Source organism: Rissa tridactyla, chromosome 3 (assembly GCF_028500815.1).
Source record: "Rissa tridactyla isolate bRisTri1 chromosome 3, bRisTri1.patW.cur.20221130, whole genome shotgun sequence".
NCBI lineage: Eukaryota > Metazoa > Chordata > Aves > Charadriiformes > Laridae > Rissa > Rissa tridactyla.
In genome coordinates this window covers 107,475,161-107,496,525 of record NC_071468.1, presented here as the reverse complement: position 1 = coordinate 107,496,525, position 21,365 = coordinate 107,475,161, and the positions used below count along the sequence as shown (strand labels likewise).

Below are 21,365 nucleotides of genomic sequence, written 5' to 3'. Positions count from 1 at the left end.
CAAAAGGTGCAATATATATTTCAATGACTTATCTTAGCAGAATTTCAATCTGTACATCTGCTAAAACTCCAGAGAACTCTTAAGAAAGAACTTTAATTAAAGCAAAAGACTATGCTGAAGAGTGTCAGGTTTTATTCCGATCTTTATCACAGGCTTGCAATGACATGGTTCATAAATCTGGAGATTTCTTTGTGCCTTCGTTCCTCGCACATGTAAAATTAGAACATTACCTGATGCGCAGAGATGTTGAGAACCTTAATTTTTAGAGTGTGTAAAACACTTTTTGATCTTCACCTAGAAAGAGAAGTTTAGGTTTTTTCCTGTACCTTCACGTGCCAAGTCATTCAGATATAGAAAGAGTTTTTTCTGCTTTGAAATTATCGATGGTTAAAGATCATTGTTTTAGTATGTCCACAATTTTTTTCTCTGCCTATTCAGCAGCCAAGAAAACTAATTTGCCTGGAATTAGTTATTAGTTTCTAAAAAAGAATTTACATGTGTACTCTTCTCCTGTCTACATGCTTTACAATATGCACATATTGAAAAATGTAAAAGGCAAGTATTAGGTGATGTAGAATTGTAGAATTTAATTTCGGTAAAAGTTATATTTCCCTCAAGGATGTAAGGCTGATATATACTTCTGTTTTTATTGCTGAGTCATATTGTCAAAATATACTTTTACCACCATCTTATTTTTTACTAGTACGGGTGATTTCCAGAGGCCTTGACAGGATAGGAACCACTAAGCTAGGGCTGCAGGGCAAACAGGGGGCCTTGATCCATGTCCTTCATGATTTAGACTCTAAGAAGACCCAGGTTTACTCTAGAAAATATTTTTGTGCTGGTGTAGGACATCATTGTCTGTGTCAGAGACACAAGCAATAGATACAGGTAATGGCTGTGATCTTCTTCAGTCAGAGATTTAGTAATTTACTTAGTAATTTACTTCCAGGCTTTTAAGCATCAGTTGTCAGAGCACCATTTTGGAGGACAACATAAAAGAAAAGCGATGAGCATGGGGAGGTCCATGTGGAGGTTTGTGGACCCCACTGAAGCCTTCAAAGAAAAAACTATCCTGTCTTACCTCTGCCTGTTCTTTTGGTTGAGTCCAACAGTTGATGCCATCCATGGCGTCAACTAGATGGATGGATAGACATACGGTAGTGTGGGAAAAGGAGCAGGGCAGCAGCAGAGGAAGAAGAAATTATAGGGTCATACTCACAGTGCTGAAATGGGGCAACATCTGAGTAGACTAGGAAGAGGTATGAGTTACAGTACATACTAAGAGGTCTGTGGATTTGTGAGGAGCACGTGCAGTTTGGAAAGGATTGACTATTCATGGTCTCTTCCCATACAAGTACCAATGACTATCAGATAAAGCTAGCTGGACTCATGCTCAATACAAACAAATGTTGTGAAACACTATTTGGAACATTTACAAGATTTCTTTGAAATTACTTTAGAAAACATGTATTTAACTTGGAACAGTTAATTCTAGTGGAAATGCCTTTATATTTCTGTGAAATGTAATTTAGCCTCTCAAAAAAATAACTTAAAAACATTTTTAAAAAATTACTTTATGCCTGTTTCCAATCCAGTATCCACTAGAGACAGTTGTTAAGAGATCAAAGTGGGGAAAATATTATGGAGAACCCAAAGCAAACTTATACATCTGAGCAGCAAGAAACCACTGGACTTAATATTGATTCTAAAAGGCCAAAATACGTTTCCTTATTTTGGAGTGATGTTGTATGTGTGTGGGTGTAATTCTTTTTGCAGTGTAAACACATATGGCTATTTATATCTTAATATTGCAGCAGTTAGCCTCACATGCTCACAGTGAGATTTCATTCGGGGCACATATTCCTGGCTGCGGTTGGCCTGTGTTGCACCGTGCCAGGAGCAGAGCACAGCGCTGGCACTTGCATTACCAGCCACGGGAGACTCACCCTGTTATTACTTGATTTGCCCTTGGTGCTGAGCCAGCCCAAAAGCGCCTGAGCTACACACAAGAGCTGCAAGGGATTTGGATAGGAAAAATGAACAAATTCCTCACCGCTTCTGAAAGTCAGCATAATCGTGCATCCTTGATGCTGCGCGGGCATAGGTAGGCGGCCAGATCAGCATGCAGCTGACTGAGAAGAAGACTCAAAATCCTTTCTGCACAGTTCTGCTTCACACTCATTATCAAGCACTGTCTATGTCACACTAGACTCTGACAGGAAAAGAAATCAAAGCGTCATGGCAGCACAGAAATTTGGGCCTGGAATGGACCAGACAAAACTATACAGCCCAGTGGCTTGCAAGTGGCGAGGTGTGCTAGTCATGACACTCTCTTACGAGCCTTTTGTATTCCCAGCCACCACTGCTGAAAGTGGCAATTAAGGGGCAAGCAGAAAACAGCAGCAGCGTAGGCTGGTGTGGGGAGGGCAAGAGGGCAGGAAAAAGGAAAGGTCGGGGGCTGGGAGGCAGGCAGGGGAGTAGCAGGAGTCAGAAGCCGTAGGGCACGGGAGAGACAAAGGCAGCAGCAGAGAGGTTTAGCTACAGCAGTATTAGGAAACACTAGTTTAGTCCATCCTCCTGTATTAGGGGCCAAATACAGTTTATCTTGCTTTTAAAACAAGCCCAAAAGAATTTTTTGCATTTAATGTGCAAATATTTTTAGTGAAGAATATGGAAATACTATAATAATAATAACAACAACAACAACAATAATAATAATAATAAAGACACTACTGCTTCACTAGAAAACCTGTTTTAGAGCTTAATTGTCCCTTTTGTTAGACTTTTCCTGGTATCCAAACCAAACCTTGTTGGCTTCACAGCCTATTTTTTTCATGCCATGTCATAAGTGGGCACTGGAAATGATCAGTTATCATCTCCTTTATAAAGAGCCTTTATATCTTGCACCATACACTTCCATACTTAACTCTTTTCTAGATTAAATGGAGCTCTTAGTCTTACTTCACAGGTTATATTTTCCAACTGTTGATCAGTTTTGTTGCTTCACCTTTGGATTACCAACATTTTGTCCGTATCCACTGCCCAGAAGTGAGCCCAGTATTCCAGCTGAGACCCCACTCACACAAGGGAAAAGAAAGTAACTGCCTTCCATGTCTTTATATATGAGTACATCCCAGAATGAAATTACTTGGTAAACCATCAGATCGTCAAATCTTCTGCAGTTTAGGACTGATGTTAACCTGAAACCTCCCCATCTTTTCTGCTTTTCACATATCTTGGGGCATTTGGTCACTTTTTTTTATGTACAATACTTTTCCCTTTCTGTTATTGTATTTAATTGGTTGATATCAGGCATTTTTCGACTGAGTAAAAATCAGTTTTAAAGATGATCCTGTCTCCCACAGTTCTTGAAATTCTCCTTACTCTTTCACTATACCATTCAAAACATCAATATAGCTACTGAGCAGAATTGTGTGCAGGATAGACCTCACAAAACTCTGACGTTAAATGCCCTCTCATTATTACCCCAAAGCGCTGACAATGTTTCTTTGACAGCAGTTTTTTAAGCAGTGCAGCCACTTACTGGGAACTAATCAAAGCTATTCCCTATTTGGCATGTGAGCATCAAGACATACCATATTTACTGGTTTTCTACATCTACCAAACCAGCAAAGAAGTCACAAATATAAAGGTGGATTTGATGTGATTCATTCTTGACATATCCACAATGACTGTCTCCATCACTTTATTATCTACTCGGAGCCTTTACTTAATTGTTTAACCATTTGCTCCGGTATGCTAGTTAAGCTGCCCGATGTGTTACTTTATTTTTATTTTTCTTTAAATACAGGTACTATGTGAAAGCTTCTCTAGGGCCCTGAGACCTCTTGATCCTCCACAAGCATCTGAAGACAATCACTAATAGTTCAGCAATTGCTTTGGCAACTTTCTTAAGTATTCTGTACCAAATTTCACCTGACCCTGCTGACAAGAACATTTCTAACTCATCTAAATATTCTTTAACCTGACCTTTCTCTCTTCTGGCCTGTGATTTTCTTCCCCTGTTGAAATTAATTGCACCAAAGATCTGATTGCAATTAACCTTGAGACAGTAAATCTTTCAGCTTTTCCTATTTCATCACAGCAGACAAAAGCTTTTCCCATCAAATTAAAAAGAAATACGTTGTCTATACAGTACCAGCACCTCAGTAAAGCATTTTCATGACGCACTACCAGGCATTTGTCCTCTGGGTAGTCCAAATGCAGTTGTGTGCTCCAACGGTGCTGCCGATTAGCACTGACTGTTATGCCAGGACCACACAATGCCTTCACACCCTTCCACAATGGCATTTTTCCCCAGTAGACGCTTAAAAAGGCAGAGATACCACACACACACAGTGTGTTGTAGGAGATTCTTTGCAGCACGTCTTCCCCTGGCAGCCCAAACCCTTTCAGAAAGGCCACCAAACCCAGATTTTGTTTCACAGAAAAAGGACAGGATTTTTTAATCTATTTTGTATTAAAAAGTTGTTTATGTTATAAACACATTAATGTTTTGAACATACCTTTCAGTAAGGAAAGGCTCCTTGGGGTCTTCCTGTCCAAAACAGAAACAGCACTAGGTTTGCAAGAGCCATGAGCACGTCATAACTCTTTCAGAGACCATCTGGGCAGTGTTCTCCTTTTCTTTTCAGCCCATCAGCCATCTTGTCCTGAGAGCTTCAGGCTTGCCTTCAGATCTTCCCATCTCCCCATCTGACTCTCCATGCAAAAGGAACCTTTTTTCTTTTTCCTCTGTCTTCTAGCTCACAGGTTTAGATGAAGTATTGAGGACCAGCTTATAAAAACCCAGTACAGTCCTAGCTAGAGCTAGATTACTGGAAGATGTTCAATTTTACCTTTACAAGCAAGAAGTAAAGTTTTTGTTTATTTTTTCAACTTTTTCAACACGTTCAATATGGTATATTCCCATCTGGGTTATGGAGCACACCCACAGTGCTTCTCTGTCAAGCTTTTGCTGATGAAACTAGTCAAGCAAGACACCCTGTGCATGGAAGTCACTGAAATGGTCTCTGCCATGGCTGTGCTTGTGTGGTTTCTTTCTGCTGCCCATTGTCTCTCCTGGAGATGTGATTTGTTGCTTCGCAGCACAGACTAGGAAAGGCACATGTCACAGGTGGCAGGGAAGGAAGAAACAATGCCAGGCAATCATTATTCTCTCTCTCTATCTCATGCAAGAAAGAGAGGTAAGAAGAAATTCAGCTTGCCTCTAAAATAGTGATCATAACTGTCAGCTTGGGAAGGTGAGAAAGGAGAGATATTTTCTGCAGGCAGAGCACTGTTTTTTTTTTCTGAGTGTGACTCATGAGTCAGTACCAAACTGGGCTGTGTGATGGAAGGGGCATCTGGGTCCACCATGTGACAAAAAGTCACTCGTGGCAGGTCATGCTCTTCTAGTGGAGGTCACACCTCCTTCACAACCTCATATAGCCTTCTCTTCATAACCTTACAGGACAAGCACAGCTGGTCAGCAAGGGAGACATCTGAGTGGCAGCTCTATATAATGGGGATTTGGGGGTGGAAGCTCCTGCAATTTGATGGGTGGAATTCATCTGATCAGTCAGAAATGTCTGCATTTTAGCTTTTCACCTTGGTCTCACCTTAGGGTGATGGAAAGAAATGAGCAGTCAGAACAAGGAACATTCCCATCCCAATATAGACATCCAAAATAGGACAGATGAATCATACCCTGAATGCAGTTATTTCTCCCTACAGACTATAAAGAGAGACAGTGTGACTAGCTTAGATGCAGATACCTACAGTGCTGATGTTTAAAACTAGAGGAGACAATTCTCACCCAGCGAACTTGAGCCAAGTGTTTTGGGAAACCAGGAGCAGTCAGGGGAGCAAGGGGATCCGGACACCTCCATTTAAAAGTCTCCATTTAGGCGTTGGCTTCCGTGTGTGGAACATAAACTCTCACAGCCAAGCAGAAATCTCCTGCCAAAGCTGTTGGTGGTAATTAGCAGGAGGATAAATTGACCATCGTGGTAGGCTCAGTTCAGCTGTTTCATACAGACTCCTAGTGCTCTTTGAGGTACCCCAAGACATCCAAGACTTTCAGCAAATTTATCCACTGTCCTCTGTTCAAGGGATGCAAAAATTTGCCCTTAGCTAGACAAAACATCAACCAGGCTAGGTTATCTACTGTGGTGGGGCTCCCAGCACAGTAACGCCCATACGCTGTCACTTACAGCAAGTAAACCATCCTCTATTAGGAGACTGGCAATGAAGTGAGGGATTGAGAACATGTAAAGCAACCTGTAAGAATAAACAAAAAAAATGTACCTAATTTGAAGAAACCTTTTTAAAAAATCTGCTCAGGGTAATTAAGGGTAAATTGGGCTCACCAAAAGCCACAAAAGTAAGGAACTGCCCAGTTAATTATGCCCTGTGATTGCTTTCCCTCAATCCTTTTTAAATTAAATATTACTTCTTTTCTAGACTAATTTCATACATAATACCTTAGTTAATATTGATTTCTGCTGTGTGTTTGTCTTTGATTTCTTTTCATTTTCATTACATACCTAGCAGTAAACCTAGTCTGCATAATAATTATCATACTCCTTAAGATCTTTAAAAATTTCAGAACAGGTTTATATATTCCTCTCTGTAATCTTATGACAAATGATTTTTCCCTGTGTGCCCACTATTAAAAATGGATTTATGTGAAGACACTTAGCTGTAGCCTCCAATCACACATGTACATTACTTGTTTAAAACAGCAGAGAAGGCCAATTTTTTTGCCCATCTGCCATCTCAGCATAAACAAGGTAAAGAGTAAGGGAAGCAAAATACAGCCAGCGGGAAAAGGCATAAAACATTATATAGATACAAATATAAAGCATGCAGCATGCAACCAGCAGAAAAGGTAGGATGCCCAGGACTCTATATTGCCTGGCTCTGTCAACGTGGGGTCTTGCTCCCAGGAGAGCCAGCACAATGCTGACTGGTTTTGAAAATTCTGTCTCATCCCTGGTTAGTGATCTCAACAAGGGCGGGGCGGGGAAAGGCATGGGATCAGCGTGGGATTAAGTAAAAAAAAGATCAGATATCATTTACACTCACAGCAAAGCTGATTCAAAAAGACACATATGCAAAGTGTTCTCTTCTCTAGATCACCTCTTATCTAATGGTTCCTTTTCACTGCAGTCAGCACAGCACCAACTGGACTTCACAGAACAGAAGAGTTGTTCTGTGAGCAATGGGACTGAGAAAGGCTGGTTTCCTATTGCATCTGACACTATTATCTCAAGTCTTCAGTGCCTAAAAAGGACAATTTCTAATAAAATCTTCTCCTGTGGTTGGGATTTTGTATAGTCTGTCTCCAAGATGACTCTTTGGTGTTTAACAACAGATGAGTTCACACTGCAGCCATTTCCTGAGGAGGGACTGAAGGAATTCTTTGTTCATCACCCACTTACGTCTTTACACAAAATGTTTAAAAACTTCAGATCCCTGAGACCTTCCGACACGCCTGGTTGAAAATGGCTAAAATGTTCAAAAGTTATTGGGAGGAAATACGTCATGCAATCACATTAGCCTTGTTCTTCGAAAACTGGGCTAACCCTGATGGTAGAAGGAGCAGCCAGTGCCTGAGACAAGCACTGCTACGTAATGAACTCTAAGTGGCACCACCAGAAAGAGAGATTTGGGTCCATGTAAAACTGGCCAAATGTAAGGCCCACAAAGCACAAGAGCAGGTATCCCGAATAGTCAGCTAATAGTGGACATGCCACAATACAGCCTGGCGTCAGCAGACTCGGGCCCTGCTTTATCTGAACTATAAGGTCAATGGACACTGACTTCTCATCTGTTAACAACCAGCCCATTTCGGTTTAATTTAAAACCATGAAGCAGACTTCTCTCATGGGTTAGATTTGTTGATCTTCTGTTTACTCTAAAGCAAAAACTGTCTAGACTGAAAGGAGATCCGTCTTAGTTAATAGCATAAACCATATTTTCAAAGAAACCATTTAAAATTGCTTATGATTCAAAATAACTGCACAGGCTAATCAATTTCCAAGATATTACAGTATGGAATGTATAATAAAAGTATATAATTAACTTCCCTTGCGGGTCTGACAAAAAACAAAAAGAAGAGAAGCTTTAAGAAGAAAACTGAGGACATTGTGGAGACCATGACAGTAGTCTGAAAGAGTTTTTTTTTAAAAGAGATGTTATCACTAAGTGTTAAGCATGGTGTCAACACATCAGCTGTAATGCATTTATGCTTTACCAATGCAAGGTTAAGGGGTCCAGAATTTATCCTCCACTTTATGAAGCTTCTGAATGGTAAGACATAGTCAAAAATCAGCACAAAAAAGGAATTGCCTACACCAAGGTCAACGGTGTGCTTTTCTGCTAGTCCAGCTGGGAATATTTAGAAGAGATATTGAACTTTCCCTAAATAAGTCATGAATTGATATATTCGATTTTTTTTTTATGTAGAGGAGAAGAGAAGTGATGCTGGGGAAGAAGCAGGGAATGGGATTAAATAAAACAAGCTGATACGTATATGTGCAGGGCACTTTGTAGTAAGGAAGTTAGTATTTTGCATTTTTATACTTTCTTTTATTTCAGTGAACTGAACGTATTGCTTGATGTTTCTCTTTCAGAATGTTTCTTTGTCCTTATCATTCTGATCATACTAAAGAATGAAGCAGGAACGAAGTTGGATTTTTGGCCCTTTAGATATGCAACAAATCTTTTCTTCACTAGATGGCACCCATCTACTCCAAAGAATTAATGTTAAGTGTGGCAAAAAGCAAAGGTTTAATTTTCACAGAAGAATATAAAATTATATAGGACTTATTCTTTATATCAAATGCTATTAATGCTTCTTTGTGTTCTGCATCATACTACTTGTGTACTTGCAAGGGTAAAGTTTCACAACATACATCTACTTCAACTATTTTACGTTCAATATTTGTGTCACAACAGATTATAGGCCAGAAATTTGCATGAGATGTATGCATTACACCAGATCAGTCTTTGAATAACAGTGGTCAGAATAAATTTAAAAAAACATCAAAATACCTCTCTTTTTCTTTCTGAAACAAGCATAAATCTAGAATTTCTGAAGATACTGTGCCAAAGTCTCAGCAGGTATAAATCAATTTGGCTTCACTGAAGTTGATTGATACCAGAGGAAGATCTGCACCTGCAATTTAGATGCCGGCCTGCAGAGCACAGCTTGACCTGTTTTCTTTTTCTTAACTTCAAGGCATTATAATTGAACTCATTTGGGCACGCTTGTCACTTCTTAGTCAAAACTCCCACCTGGGCATTGGACTTAAAATCAGTGCACGTCTCTTTGTTATAAATCAAAATAATCTTTTCACAAAAAAGAGAAAAAAGCTGACTAAAGGCTTCAGAACTTGGAAATCGGTTATTCGATACCACATCAGTGGTTGAACTCAATATCACGGTAACCCTGAGGCAAGCAGGAGCAAACTACTGCTCAGCTCGCTCATTTTGCCTCTAAGTGCCGCTAGATGGTAGTGTGGTGACACATTTATCGTTCGGCTGCACGCCAGACCTTCCGCTGCTGAATTCTTGGCAGCATTCACACTTTCATATGTAAAAAACATACAGAAAAGCATCCATACTACACAGCTAGCCTATGAATAGCAGGGCTTAATTATATCCCCGGTGGTTTCATACATTAATATAACCAAAGAGAACTGGATGCTATTATTTGGCCATAGACCCAAACTGGGCTTTATTTAGATCTAGACGCTATGCTAAATTGGTCACCTCCCTCTATTTTTGTAGTTACTCATCCAAAGCTATAGTGAGACATTTTGGCGGAAAGGGCAGGATAATTATATTTCCCTAGCAGGAAGCAGGAGAATGGCTGGAGGTAACATTTACATTCTGCCTCACGGGCATCCCACTCGCTGCCGGTTCCGTACAACTGCTCACCGCTTCTCCCACCTTTCCCATTTCATGCTCTCCCTCTTGAGAGGACTCCCCTCCTCATCCAATTGAAAAGCTCCTGGCTAGGAGGACACACGCATCCAGAACTCCACCTTGTGCACACAGCTATCGTCCTCTCCACAAGCCCCTTCTATCCCAATTCACATAGTTTGTACTCTCCTAACACAGCAAAATTAAAAACAAACTCTTCTTTCTCTCAGCTCCTCTGTAGAGTAAATAGCCAAAACCCTTCACTGCACAGTTTTTTCCCCTAAGTAAATCTTAAGGCTCTGGTTTCTTTTTACCCACAATAACAAGGTCGGTTCTCCTCTCGGCAGGCTGGACTGCCTCTCCCCAACCAGGAATATGCCCCCCAAGGAATGGGTGAGTGGTCGTCTCCGGTCCAGCACAATACCTCTCACATCGCGGGTGGTTTCACAGACACACTTTCATTTCACGGAGCATTTCCAGCTCCTCACAGTGGACAAAAAACCCATCTCTTGGTCCGTAATCTCTGGCAGACAGGTTGAGTGACATAGACCTGTTGACACCACAGGGCAAACCAAAAATTGAAAACCAGAATCTCCAGTGAAAATTGATGGACCCTTGGGAAAAATTCATGAGCACATTTCTATAAAGAGCTAAGTGAGCAGAATGCTTGAAAATAAGTGCTAAGGGGAAGCAGTCCAAAAAGTATAAGGGGTAGAGTCATATATAATCAGTGTTTACATTGTATGCTAATTTGTCTGCTGTAGGATTTGATTCACCCACAAGCAGCACAAATCACTGAGCTTCCCATCAAACCTGGAGCTGGACGTAGACCTCAGGGAGACATGAAATTTCAGCTTTACTGGAAATTTGGTGACATTGACATCTTTTTGTTTTAATTCAGGATGGAGTTACATTTTTAAAAACTTCATATTTAAAATGCTTGTATTTGCCTTATCTTATTTAATGATTGGAGTCTTGTAATAGCACATAAACTGCTAGTTTTATGGCATAATATTTAAATGAATCATTTTCATAATCAGTAAGAATATCTGCTATTTAATGTTGGTTGAATTATCTATTGCTTTGTATTCAGAACGTTTACAGTGTCATAGCAGTCCCAGAAGGAGAAACCAATTCCAGTGTCAAACTCTTTCACTGTGGGAAACGAGAACTCTCAAAAAGATAACTTATTCCAATGGGAAATTAGGACATAAAGAATAAAGTAAAATATTTCAAGCATTATACTGGATGCTGTTACTGACATAGTGTAAAATACATTAACAATAATATAAAAATCAAATCCCTTTATAGGTCAAAATGAGGCTTCAGAACTCAGAAATATAATTCTGAAAAAATTTAAAAGGAATCATATTGAAAATATCTACTTCAGAACTTCTTTGTCCATTCTGAACCTTGATTATATTTTACAATAAAAATTGTTTTAATTTCATCTTGCTTCACTTTTCATCAAAAAATGTAACAAAAAAGTCCAAGCAGCTGCTATTTTGTAATGCATATTTGAACTGGCATTTCCTGAGCTTATGAAAAATGAAGCTTTCCATTTTTCTTATATGTATAAGAATACTGTATATCACATGTATAAATATTAATTTTTACATTTCTTTTCTGTGACTTAAGATAGTTGAAAACTCACAACCAGGGAGAATTTCTGTTCCTAACCTGCAACCTGTCATGAAACCATATTTCCAGGGATAATCACGTCAGCTGTCAGAGCACAGTGAGGACAAGCTGGTCCATGAGGGATGGCAAACCAGGAGCCAAGGAGGATAACAAGGCAGGTGGAAGCAGCACCTTCCAACAAGGCACCATGATGCGGAGTGGCAAATCCAGGCGGCAATCAAGGTCAGTGATCCCCTGGGAAGCCCGCAGCGATGCAGGGCTCTCACCAGCAAAGGAGCTGCCCTTGAACTCAGACTGCTAAATGCTCTACCTTTGCCAAGTCATCTCCTAGAAGGGGCAATGCACATCTGGCCCTGACATCAGCAATACAACACCACAGCGTTAGAATCTAAAGGTGCAGAATATAGTTGAATGAAATATGCATTTTGTGTGAAGAAGTCATTCAAGAGGATGAATGGATGATTACATAAAAGAAAAGCTGTTATTGTTGCCTTCTTAAAATGCACCAACATGCCTCTTAATTAAGAATAAAATAAAGAAGGGCTATGGGGAAATATTTACAAGGAAAAATCATCCATCAAACATAAAGCATATTAAGAACAGTCTGGGAAACCTCAGTGCATGCTTGCCAGAAAACATGTTCCAAAGGCTTTCATAAAGCCACACAAAATTGTGGCTTTAGTGCACATGGGAAATACCCCAAATAAAACTAATTTATCATTTTATTTTTTTCCTAAAACAATAGCGCCAAATTCCACTAAGACTAATGGAAATCTGTGGTGGGTTGACCCTGGCTGGATGCCAGATGCCCACCAAAGCATCTCTATCACTCCCCTCCTCAGCTGGGCAGGGCAGAGAAAACATAACAAAAGGCTCATGGGCCAAGATAAGGACAGGGAGAGATCACTCAGCAATTACCATCACGGGCAAAACAGCCTTGGCTTGGGGAAATTAGTTTAATTTTTTACCAATCAAATCAGAGTAGGATAATAAGAAATAAAAACTAAATATTAAAACATCTTCCCTTCACCCCTCCCTTCTTCCCAGGCTCAACTTCATTCCCAATTTCTCTACCTCCTCCCCTCAAGTGGTGCAGGGGGACAGGGAATGGGGGTTGTGGTCAGTTCATCACATGTTGCTCCTTCCTCCTCAGGGGGAGGTCTCCTTACAATCTTCCCCTGCTCCAGCGTGGGGTCCCTACCACAGGAGACAGTCCTCCATGAACTTCTCCAATGTGGGTCCTTCCCGCAGGCTGCAGTTCTTCACAAACTGCTCCAGCGTGGGTCCCTTCCATGGGGTGCAGTTCTTCGGGAATAGACTGCTTCAGCATGACCCCACAGGATCACAAGTCTGCCAGCAAACCTGCTCCACTGTGGACTCCTCTCCAAGGGCCCACAGGTCCTGCCAGGAGACTGCTCCAGCGCAAGCTCTCCATGGGGTCACAAACTCCTTCAGACACATCCTCCTGCTCCAGTATAGGGTCCTCCACAGGCTGCAGGTAGATATCTGCTCCACCATGGACCTCCATGGGCTGGAAGGGGACAGCCTGCCTCATCATGGTCTTCACCACAGGCTGCAGGGGAATCTCTGCTCTGGCACCTGGAGCACCTCCTCTCTCTCCTTCACTGACTTTGGTGTCTGCAGAGTTGTTTCTTCTTACTCCTCTCCCTGGGTGCAGTTTTCTCTTGTGCAGTTCTTTTTTCCCCTTCATAAATATGTTATCCCAGAGGTGCTACCACCATCACTGATGAGCTTGGGCTCAGCCTTGGCCAGTGGTGGGTCCATCTTGGATCTGGCTGGCATTGGCTCTGTTGGACATAGGGGAAGCTGCTGGTATCTTCTTACAGAAGCCACCCCTGTAGCTCCCCTGCTACCAAAACCTTGCCATGCAAACACAATACAAAGTCTTACTATGCACATCAGCAAGCCTTGTGCAGGCTGAGTACTATAAGCAACATTGATTTGCGCCTCCAGCAAGAGTCCACATATGGGGATCAGAAACTGCAGGGTGAAAGAAATTATGAAGGGTTCATTCATTTCCAATCCCTCCATCATTTCTTGCCCAGTTCCTCACAAGGGGTAAATATCAGATGCGCAGTCTTTTCTCCTTGTGGGACAGCTAGAGACCCTACACACCAGCCTTGTTCCCCTTGCCCAAATGGTGAAATAAGGACTGTTGCAGACAATGTACAGGGCTCTGACAGTCCAATTAATTTCCTTTCTATCTCATATACCAAGAGCTGCAAAAATATGTCCTGAAGAACACAAAACTGGGGGAAATAAATGTTTTTTCCATTGCCTTTATTTTTCATCTTAAATTTTAATAGAAATTGAGACTGCTTAAATGCTCCACACATCAAGGCAATCCTTATAAATGCAGTGTGACTTCCAGATAAAATAGGAGCAATTGTTCTGAAAAAGCTTCCCACCTCCTCAAAAGGCCTCTTTTCATGTTTCTGAGGAAATCAAACATTACAACAGAGACTTTCAAAACCTGGGTGAAAAACAAACAATTAGCAACTTTAGCACATACACAATGAGGGAGCTCCAGATACCTGTAACTCAGGTTTGGACTGTTTTAATATAGCTAGAATAATTTGACAAAAGTATGTTGGAGATTTAAACTGAGGGTTTCTATAGCAGGCAGGAACCAATCATGATATTCAAAAGGCGCTATTCTAACCAAACGAATTGCTCCACTGGAATTGTTAGCTCCTGCAAATTATGTAAAGAGTCTTTGAATATGAGTGTAGAACCGTATTCCCATTATTTAATAGATTTCAATATGCAGTTGGAAGAACACCCAACATACAGGAATCACACTTACCTTTTTTAGAAAGAAAGTAAAGCAATCAAAGGACCATTCATTTCTTAGAGTGATTGTTCTGGAGCTGGGCTGATATTCAGATACTATAGGAATTTGCTACTGATCTTCAAAATTAATAGCAAACATATATATATGTATATATGGATTCAAATTCACAGAGTAAATATAGCAAGCAAAATGGTTTGTTTTCTTAGGTATATAATAATAGCATCGCATCAAATATTGTCAGACTCTGTGGATATGAACAGACTTGTACGGTCATTGATTGTTCATATAACACGGCACTGCAGAGGTGATACGATTTGGTCTTGCCTTGCTGTAGGGAAATGTCTGGGACCATGTGCCAGATCCACTGTGGATATCCTATAGACCAATCTCCCATAATGATCAGATACGTGTTTTGATTACAATGTTATACACATATGCTCATTTCTGCTTAAAAATCACCTTAAAACACTGTGCAAGGTACTCCTGAAAAAACACTCAGAGATTTTACAGTCATCTTTCTATGCCCAACAGCAAGATAAGATGTCATGCAACTGGCTCCTAGGAAGATCCAAAGTAATTCACTATTTCCTTTGTGAAATTGTGTTATTGGGGGGTTTTTTATATATATACACATCACATTTTCCATTACATGCAATTGTAAATTGGGTACATAAATTATTTGTGCAAAATTACTTATTACTGCTATATACATAATCATGAAAATTTTGGAAACTCTTGCTGCTTTTCAGGAGGTCACCCTTGGAATCTGAGTAAACAAGTAAGATGTTTTCCTACCAAAAAGAACTAGTAGCTAAACTGGTTTTATGAGACTTGCTGTCTATTTATGAAGTCTGCCTTAAATTGTGGAGTGCTGTTATTTTGTTTGTTTTGTAACAAGATGCACCAACATCATCTTATACAAATGTGAAACGCGCTTACTTTAAGAAATTATTTGGGCCCTGAAATACTGAATCATTCTCAACTAAAGAATTAATTTACCTTTAGCCAACCCCAAAACACCCATCTGGCTGGGCTCCCTCTTTCAGTACTGAATTATAAGAACTTTGTTCTCCCTCAGCGCTAAAACTCAGTTTACTTAAGTGCCTCCTTGTCATACATCTGTGAAGAGTTTAATAAAGAAACATTACAAAATTGGTAGGACTCCTGATCTGTTGGTTTGCTTTGGCTATTTTTCAAAAAAAAAAAAAAAAAAAAAAAAGAGTTGTAATGCCTTCAACATCCAAAAAACTTATGGTAATACTTGTACTTATTAACTGGAGTATACAAAATATTTGCCTTGTTGCTGAAATGTCCCTGTAGCACTACAAGCAATTAATGTTTATAACTACAAATTTTCCTAAGATAAAAGAATACCAGGAATTGACTTCTTCAGAAATAATAATTCTAACAACTAGAGGCCAAATTCTGCCTTCCCTTACAGTCATGCAATTGCATTTGTTAACTGTTCTGAAGGCAGAACTTAGCCCCAAACCACATTTTTATCTAAATACATATATTTTCCTACAGAAAAAAACCAAGCTGTGTCTTATCACTGCTCTTCCCTTCTGAAGGGTAAATACTGATATTTGAAATACCTAAATTGTATTTACAGCTGTACAACACCGATGCCACATACTTGCAAAGTATCACTTGTACTCTATAAACATAGGGTAACTTATACAATCGGCTTTAAAACTTTTCTTAAAATAAAGATTGAGCAGACAGCTTAGACATTTTCTTTGTCAAATTCACACACAAAATACATGGTGATATGACACGCAACATCATTCCACCCGCCAGACGCCACCATCTCCACACAGTCCTCTTCATCATAAGCATTGTTGGGCTCCCCACTGCGCCATTTGTTGAAGGTCTGCATGGGTGATCGGTCAGAATAGACAAAATTTCCCTCTTTCTCTAGGTCGTTAATCCCAATGAAAACTCTGGTGAGCCCAGCTTGGTTGATGTAGGAGGCAATCAGATTGTTGGCAGTCTCATCCTTGGGCATGCTCAGCGTCCCTCCTCTTCCATGGCAGTAGAGCTGGGCTTCCTTGTATCTTTTCTCTTCTTTCACCAGCAGATATATCTTATTATCCGTCTCACGCACACCAGCAACAGCTGCGGGGGAGGGCAGTGCTGAAAAGTGAGCACTCGCATTTCTATAAACCAACTTACTGTACACCCCAAAATAGCTTCACAAATCAGATGCGGGACGGTGACGCTCTCTACGAGCAATTCCACCGGTAAAATGCAGCAATGAGAAAGGAAAATATTTATACAAAATGAACCTACCATTTTTTATGAATTTTAGTTCCGTTGTCAGATGGGCCACTTGGATATCCATTTCACCAATAGCCTTCCTTAGCTGGCTGCACTCACACGGGATGCCTGTGAAATGACAGAGACACACCAAAATAAAAAAGCCTGGCAGCCCTGGAGAAAGACACCTGCCTTGCAAATAATGGTCAGAAACCCATAGCCTTTGCTACCCTGCACCAGCATATGGTTCTCACGGGAGTCTGGGCCTACCCAGAACAGCTCAGTTCACTTCCCATGAAGCTTCAGCCCTGCATGATTAGTGTTAACCTAAACACCGACAGATACTCCCTGAAAAAAAAAAAAAAATTTTTTTTAACTAATAATATTTGTCAATATTTCTCATTTTGAGTAAAATTATTCTCTTCAGGCTTCTCCAAAGAAAACCTTTTCCACAGCAAAAATCTGCACAGTGCATTGTTCGCCTGTTCCTCACAAGGAATGTAACACAGCAGATCCAAAAGGATGATGTTCCAACCATGTAATGCACATAATTACCTGCAAAACGTGGCTCTGTACTTTTGAAAGTACAGAATTTACTGTGCCTCTTCCAATAAAATAAGACAACAGAAAACCATCTATTATCCCAAATTGATATTGGTTTGACAAAGATAACCTGAATGAGAATACTAAAAGGATAATTGCTACATCTATGAGCTCAAATCTCCAAACAAGGATCAATTAGATTTTCCAGTTTTGTGTGCAATTATTCAAATCTGCATTTGACTACTCAATTACTCAGCTTAGGTGTCTAATTTAGTCTAAGTATGGTTACTTACACTGCAGAACTCTGCTAGATGACAAGGTATGTGGTACTCTGGCTCAAGAATTTTAGTGACAAATTATGTTCTCATGAGAAAACTAATTGGCGCACCTTTAGTGGATCCTGCCAGGAAGGCACGAATTGGGCAAAATCTGAATCTGCCAGTTTTGTAAGACTTACACTTCTTAAGCCAGGATTTCACCTTTTTCTCTGGAATATCTCTATTCCTGGTAGTCTCCTGCTCTCTAGCAATAATCCATGGAGGGGCAGGAGCTTCCAACTGGCTCCTTTGAGTTGGCTGGAAGCCAGAGTGGGATATGCAGAGATGTCACTTTGCACCAGTGATGAATGATACGGACAGTTGCACTTCACGCTAGTCTTCAGAGTGATCACACCTCTGAGGAGCTCTGAGACATTGTTTCAACAAATGCACTACAAGTCCAGAAACTACTGCAGCTTCAATAATTTTAAGTAATTTGAAAATATTACAGTGCCAATACAAATATTTAATTTCTTATTATTTCCCCCAGTATGTAAACAGACATGTATTTTTGGTGATGATGCATGCATCTTGTAAAATCCTTCACATACACAAGGTGTGTCATGGATTACCTGGGTCACCATTAGGACCTGGTGGTCCTATGTCACCATTATCTCCTTTTTCACCTAAAAACATGAAAAAGAATATAAATTTGAGGCAGATTTTTTAGTCAACAGTTCATTTGGCACTTATTTATTTTTTCTCTAGTAACATTCAAATGTGGAAAGTAGAAATATGCCCAAGCAAAAATAAAGATTTTTCTGTCCTTCCATTCCACAACAAAGGCCAGCCAAAACTATGAAAGTGGAACATATGTATCAATATCTATTTTTTGACATTCATGAACTTCACAGAACCAAGAAGTTCAGATGCTGCAGAGAAGAAAGGGCTGGATATGCTACTCTGGTGCCTAAATCTAGATGCTTAAATAAACATCGGTCCTAATGACTTAACCAAATTCACATGGAAAGCCTATGGGGTAGTCAAGGTCAGAATTCAAGTCTTCTGGCTCTTAAATGTCTGCCAAAATACAGTGCATCTTCCCATCTGCTTCTCTTAACTGTCCACACTTGTGTGACAGTGCACAAAATTCTTTATTTAGCCTTAAACCAGGATTCTCACCCTGCTTTAAGGCTAAATATACTGCTGTCAGAGCGAAAGGTAACTGGCTGAGAGATCTCCGTCATCTGGCTGACAACAGGGTGAGAAACTCCCTATTATGTTAAACTCTGAGGCTTGCTAACCATTTCTCAAGCCACTAAGCTTTTCTCAAGCATAAATGATCACAGATTTTTTCATCTGAAACACAAATGGAGAAACAATTGAACGAAGCATACCTTTTGAACCAATAGGACCAATTTTTCCATGCCGTCCCATGCTGCCTTTCTGTCCTTTGTCCCCCATTTCTCCTATACGTAACAGAAAGAGGAGGGTAGCAACGTAGTCTGATTCATTCAGACGCTTGCAATATCAATTGTTACAATGAGCAAAACCACACTACAACCCCAATATTCATAGAACCCCAGAGTCCAGCTCACTCCTTGTGAAGAACTTACATATAACAACCTAGACAGTGATTTAATCTTTGCAAAGCAATTGACGTTAACGAGGCATACAGGTGTAAATGAAAACGGATCTTGGCTGAGAGACACCGGAAAAGCTTTTACAAACTTCTCCCAGATGCTCCTGCCAGAATTATGTTGAAAATGAGGGGGCGTTGCATTCAAACATGGATCAGCGGATTAAAACTATCACAGACTTGAGAAGACTTAAAGGATCCAAGCACAACTGATAGCTCCATCTAACACAGTATCTCCACTGTGACTGAGGGCTGAATTTGGGCTTAATTCATACAATATAAACACTGTGGAGGCAGTCACATCCTCATGCTTTGCACTTGCATTTGAAGATTACATTATTGAAAAAGGAAAATTAAGGGAAATCTTACACAGGCATATATACATATATACGCAGACACACACAAGTTCATACAAGGTCTGACTCAAACCAGCAATGTTGAATGTTACTGATTTTAAAGACAATTCCACAGGATACTTCAAAGTGTAATTGTAGCAAAGGAGCTGCTAAAAAAATCGTTTTCCTCAGCTGTGTTTTTACAAATAAAAGGCATCTATCCACCTCTTAAGGTCAATTGAAATTGTCAACAAATCTGCATGAACCAGCCACTGTCACCTACCTGCATTCATGAGGCATGCCCAGAAATCTAACGTAATACAGCTTGATTCGCTTACTTTGTCTGACTTTGACCTCTTTTCTATTAGTTGTACTTTCCTGTGTGATGTAAAGTGAATATTAGAATGGCTTCAGGGGAAACAGAATTCGCACTGGAACAGGCAGTTGCTTTGCCGTCACTGTCTCCACAAACCAAGCTGAAGCACTGTTACTAATAAAATGTGTGCCACAGTCCAAGTATTGATGTCATTGATCTGAGCTCCTCCAGAGCTCAAATATTAAAAAAAAAAAATCATACTTTTTTATGGATGGCATTTCTCAAACATTATGAAAATAATGTTAGCTTAACAGTGGGAATCTGAGAGAAGAACTTTAGCATGTATTAGCAACGCCTTATTCAACCCTATGTCTACAGTGCTCATCTACAAGTTTAGGGGATTGGCAGTTGAAATCAACAAGCACTAGGTACCTAATAGAGTAAATACAACAGGTTTACAGATAACTGAAGGTTTTGGCTTAAACCAAGCCGTTTACAGTCAATAAACTTTACGCAGTCTAAACTTGTCAGATTATTATTTCTAAATGATACTTTGGTTCTGGCATTGGTTTAGAGAGGATTCCCCGATTTGGTTTAGGTAGACTTTCTGAGGCCTGTCATTTTGTTACACTCAACATGTATTGAACGTGGCCGAGTTTGCCTGATGCTGCAGTTCCTACGGCCCGAGGAGCCTCAGGAAATAATACCACATCTCAGTGTACATTGGTGATACCCCTTCCTGGGTGCAACACCTGAGCAAATCAATGCTCTGCCATCAGATTTAGGCCTCTCTGCATCATGATTTCAAGGAGAAACATGGTCTGGAGGCAGCACAGCTGTACAGCTAAGTCGTATGAGATAGGTTTCCACTGTACCACGCAGTATTAATGGAGAGCGGTTATGGAGGGACTACAGGGACAAGCCTGTATGCCAAATGCCTTCTGAGGCTCCCATCCTGCAGAAACCCATGGCCGAGACTGCTTTAGGAAATATTGATGCATTTTTTTCAATGATTGTCAAAAACATTGTTTCTTTGCTCAAAGCAACATCTGTTATGCACTGTTCGGCTGCACAGGAGCAGGGTATCAATGAGACAAGTTAGGAGGAAAATCTACCACAGGGATCCAGCAACTGAGCTTGTCATAGCTCAGCCCCGTCTATGACAACTGAAGATCTGTTGACCTCTGTTGCTAATGCAACTAGACAGAAAGTCATGTATTTCCTCTATTTATTTGTAAAATCTGGATAATTTTATGTCACATTTCATCATTACTTTTAACTTAAAAGTGTAATCAGTAACAAGTTTCAGAATATAAATTGACCACCACTGGGCTAAGAGATGTCCTCTGTATTACTCCATGGAGTCTCAAACAACTGTCAGTTGATGGCATGAGGCAGGAAGAAATAATGTCCTCTGAACTGTGAGAAGCTGAATATGTATGGCTTGTTGGTCTAATTAATTACTGTGCAAGTCCTATGATCAATTATTTTCCTTTGTTTACAACAAGGATCAAATTCAGTCACTACTGGACATGGACTCAATTAGGAAATTTTGCCAGAAACCAAAAATATTTTTCCCGTGAGCTATATATTCCTACTGGAAGAATGGATCCACTCAGACAGA

General features: G+C 40.2%; 1 protein-coding gene across 4 annotated transcripts in view; it reads right to left on the bottom strand.

Annotated features, from left to right (window-relative positions):
• Positions 1–15,001: 15,001 nt before the first annotated feature.
• COLEC11 (collectin subfamily member 11) overlaps positions 15,002–21,365 on the bottom strand; it is a 40,556-nt gene continuing 34,192 nt past the window's right edge. For 3 of the 4 annotated variants that reach the window (XM_054196911.1, XM_054196910.1, XM_054196912.1), the window contains 4 exons: positions 18,849–18,920; positions 18,084–18,137; positions 16,685–16,780; positions 15,002–16,528 (listed from right to left, as the gene is read on the bottom strand). In XM_054196911.1, coding sequence (XP_054052886.1) covers positions 16,119–16,528; positions 16,685–16,780; positions 18,084–18,137; positions 18,849–18,920 — 632 coding nt within the window. In that variant the 3' untranslated portion in view covers positions 15,002–16,118. The remainder of the gene's footprint in view (positions 16,529–16,684; positions 16,781–18,083; positions 18,138–18,848; positions 18,921–21,365) is intronic. The other variant, XM_054196913.1, reaches the window with a different exon arrangement.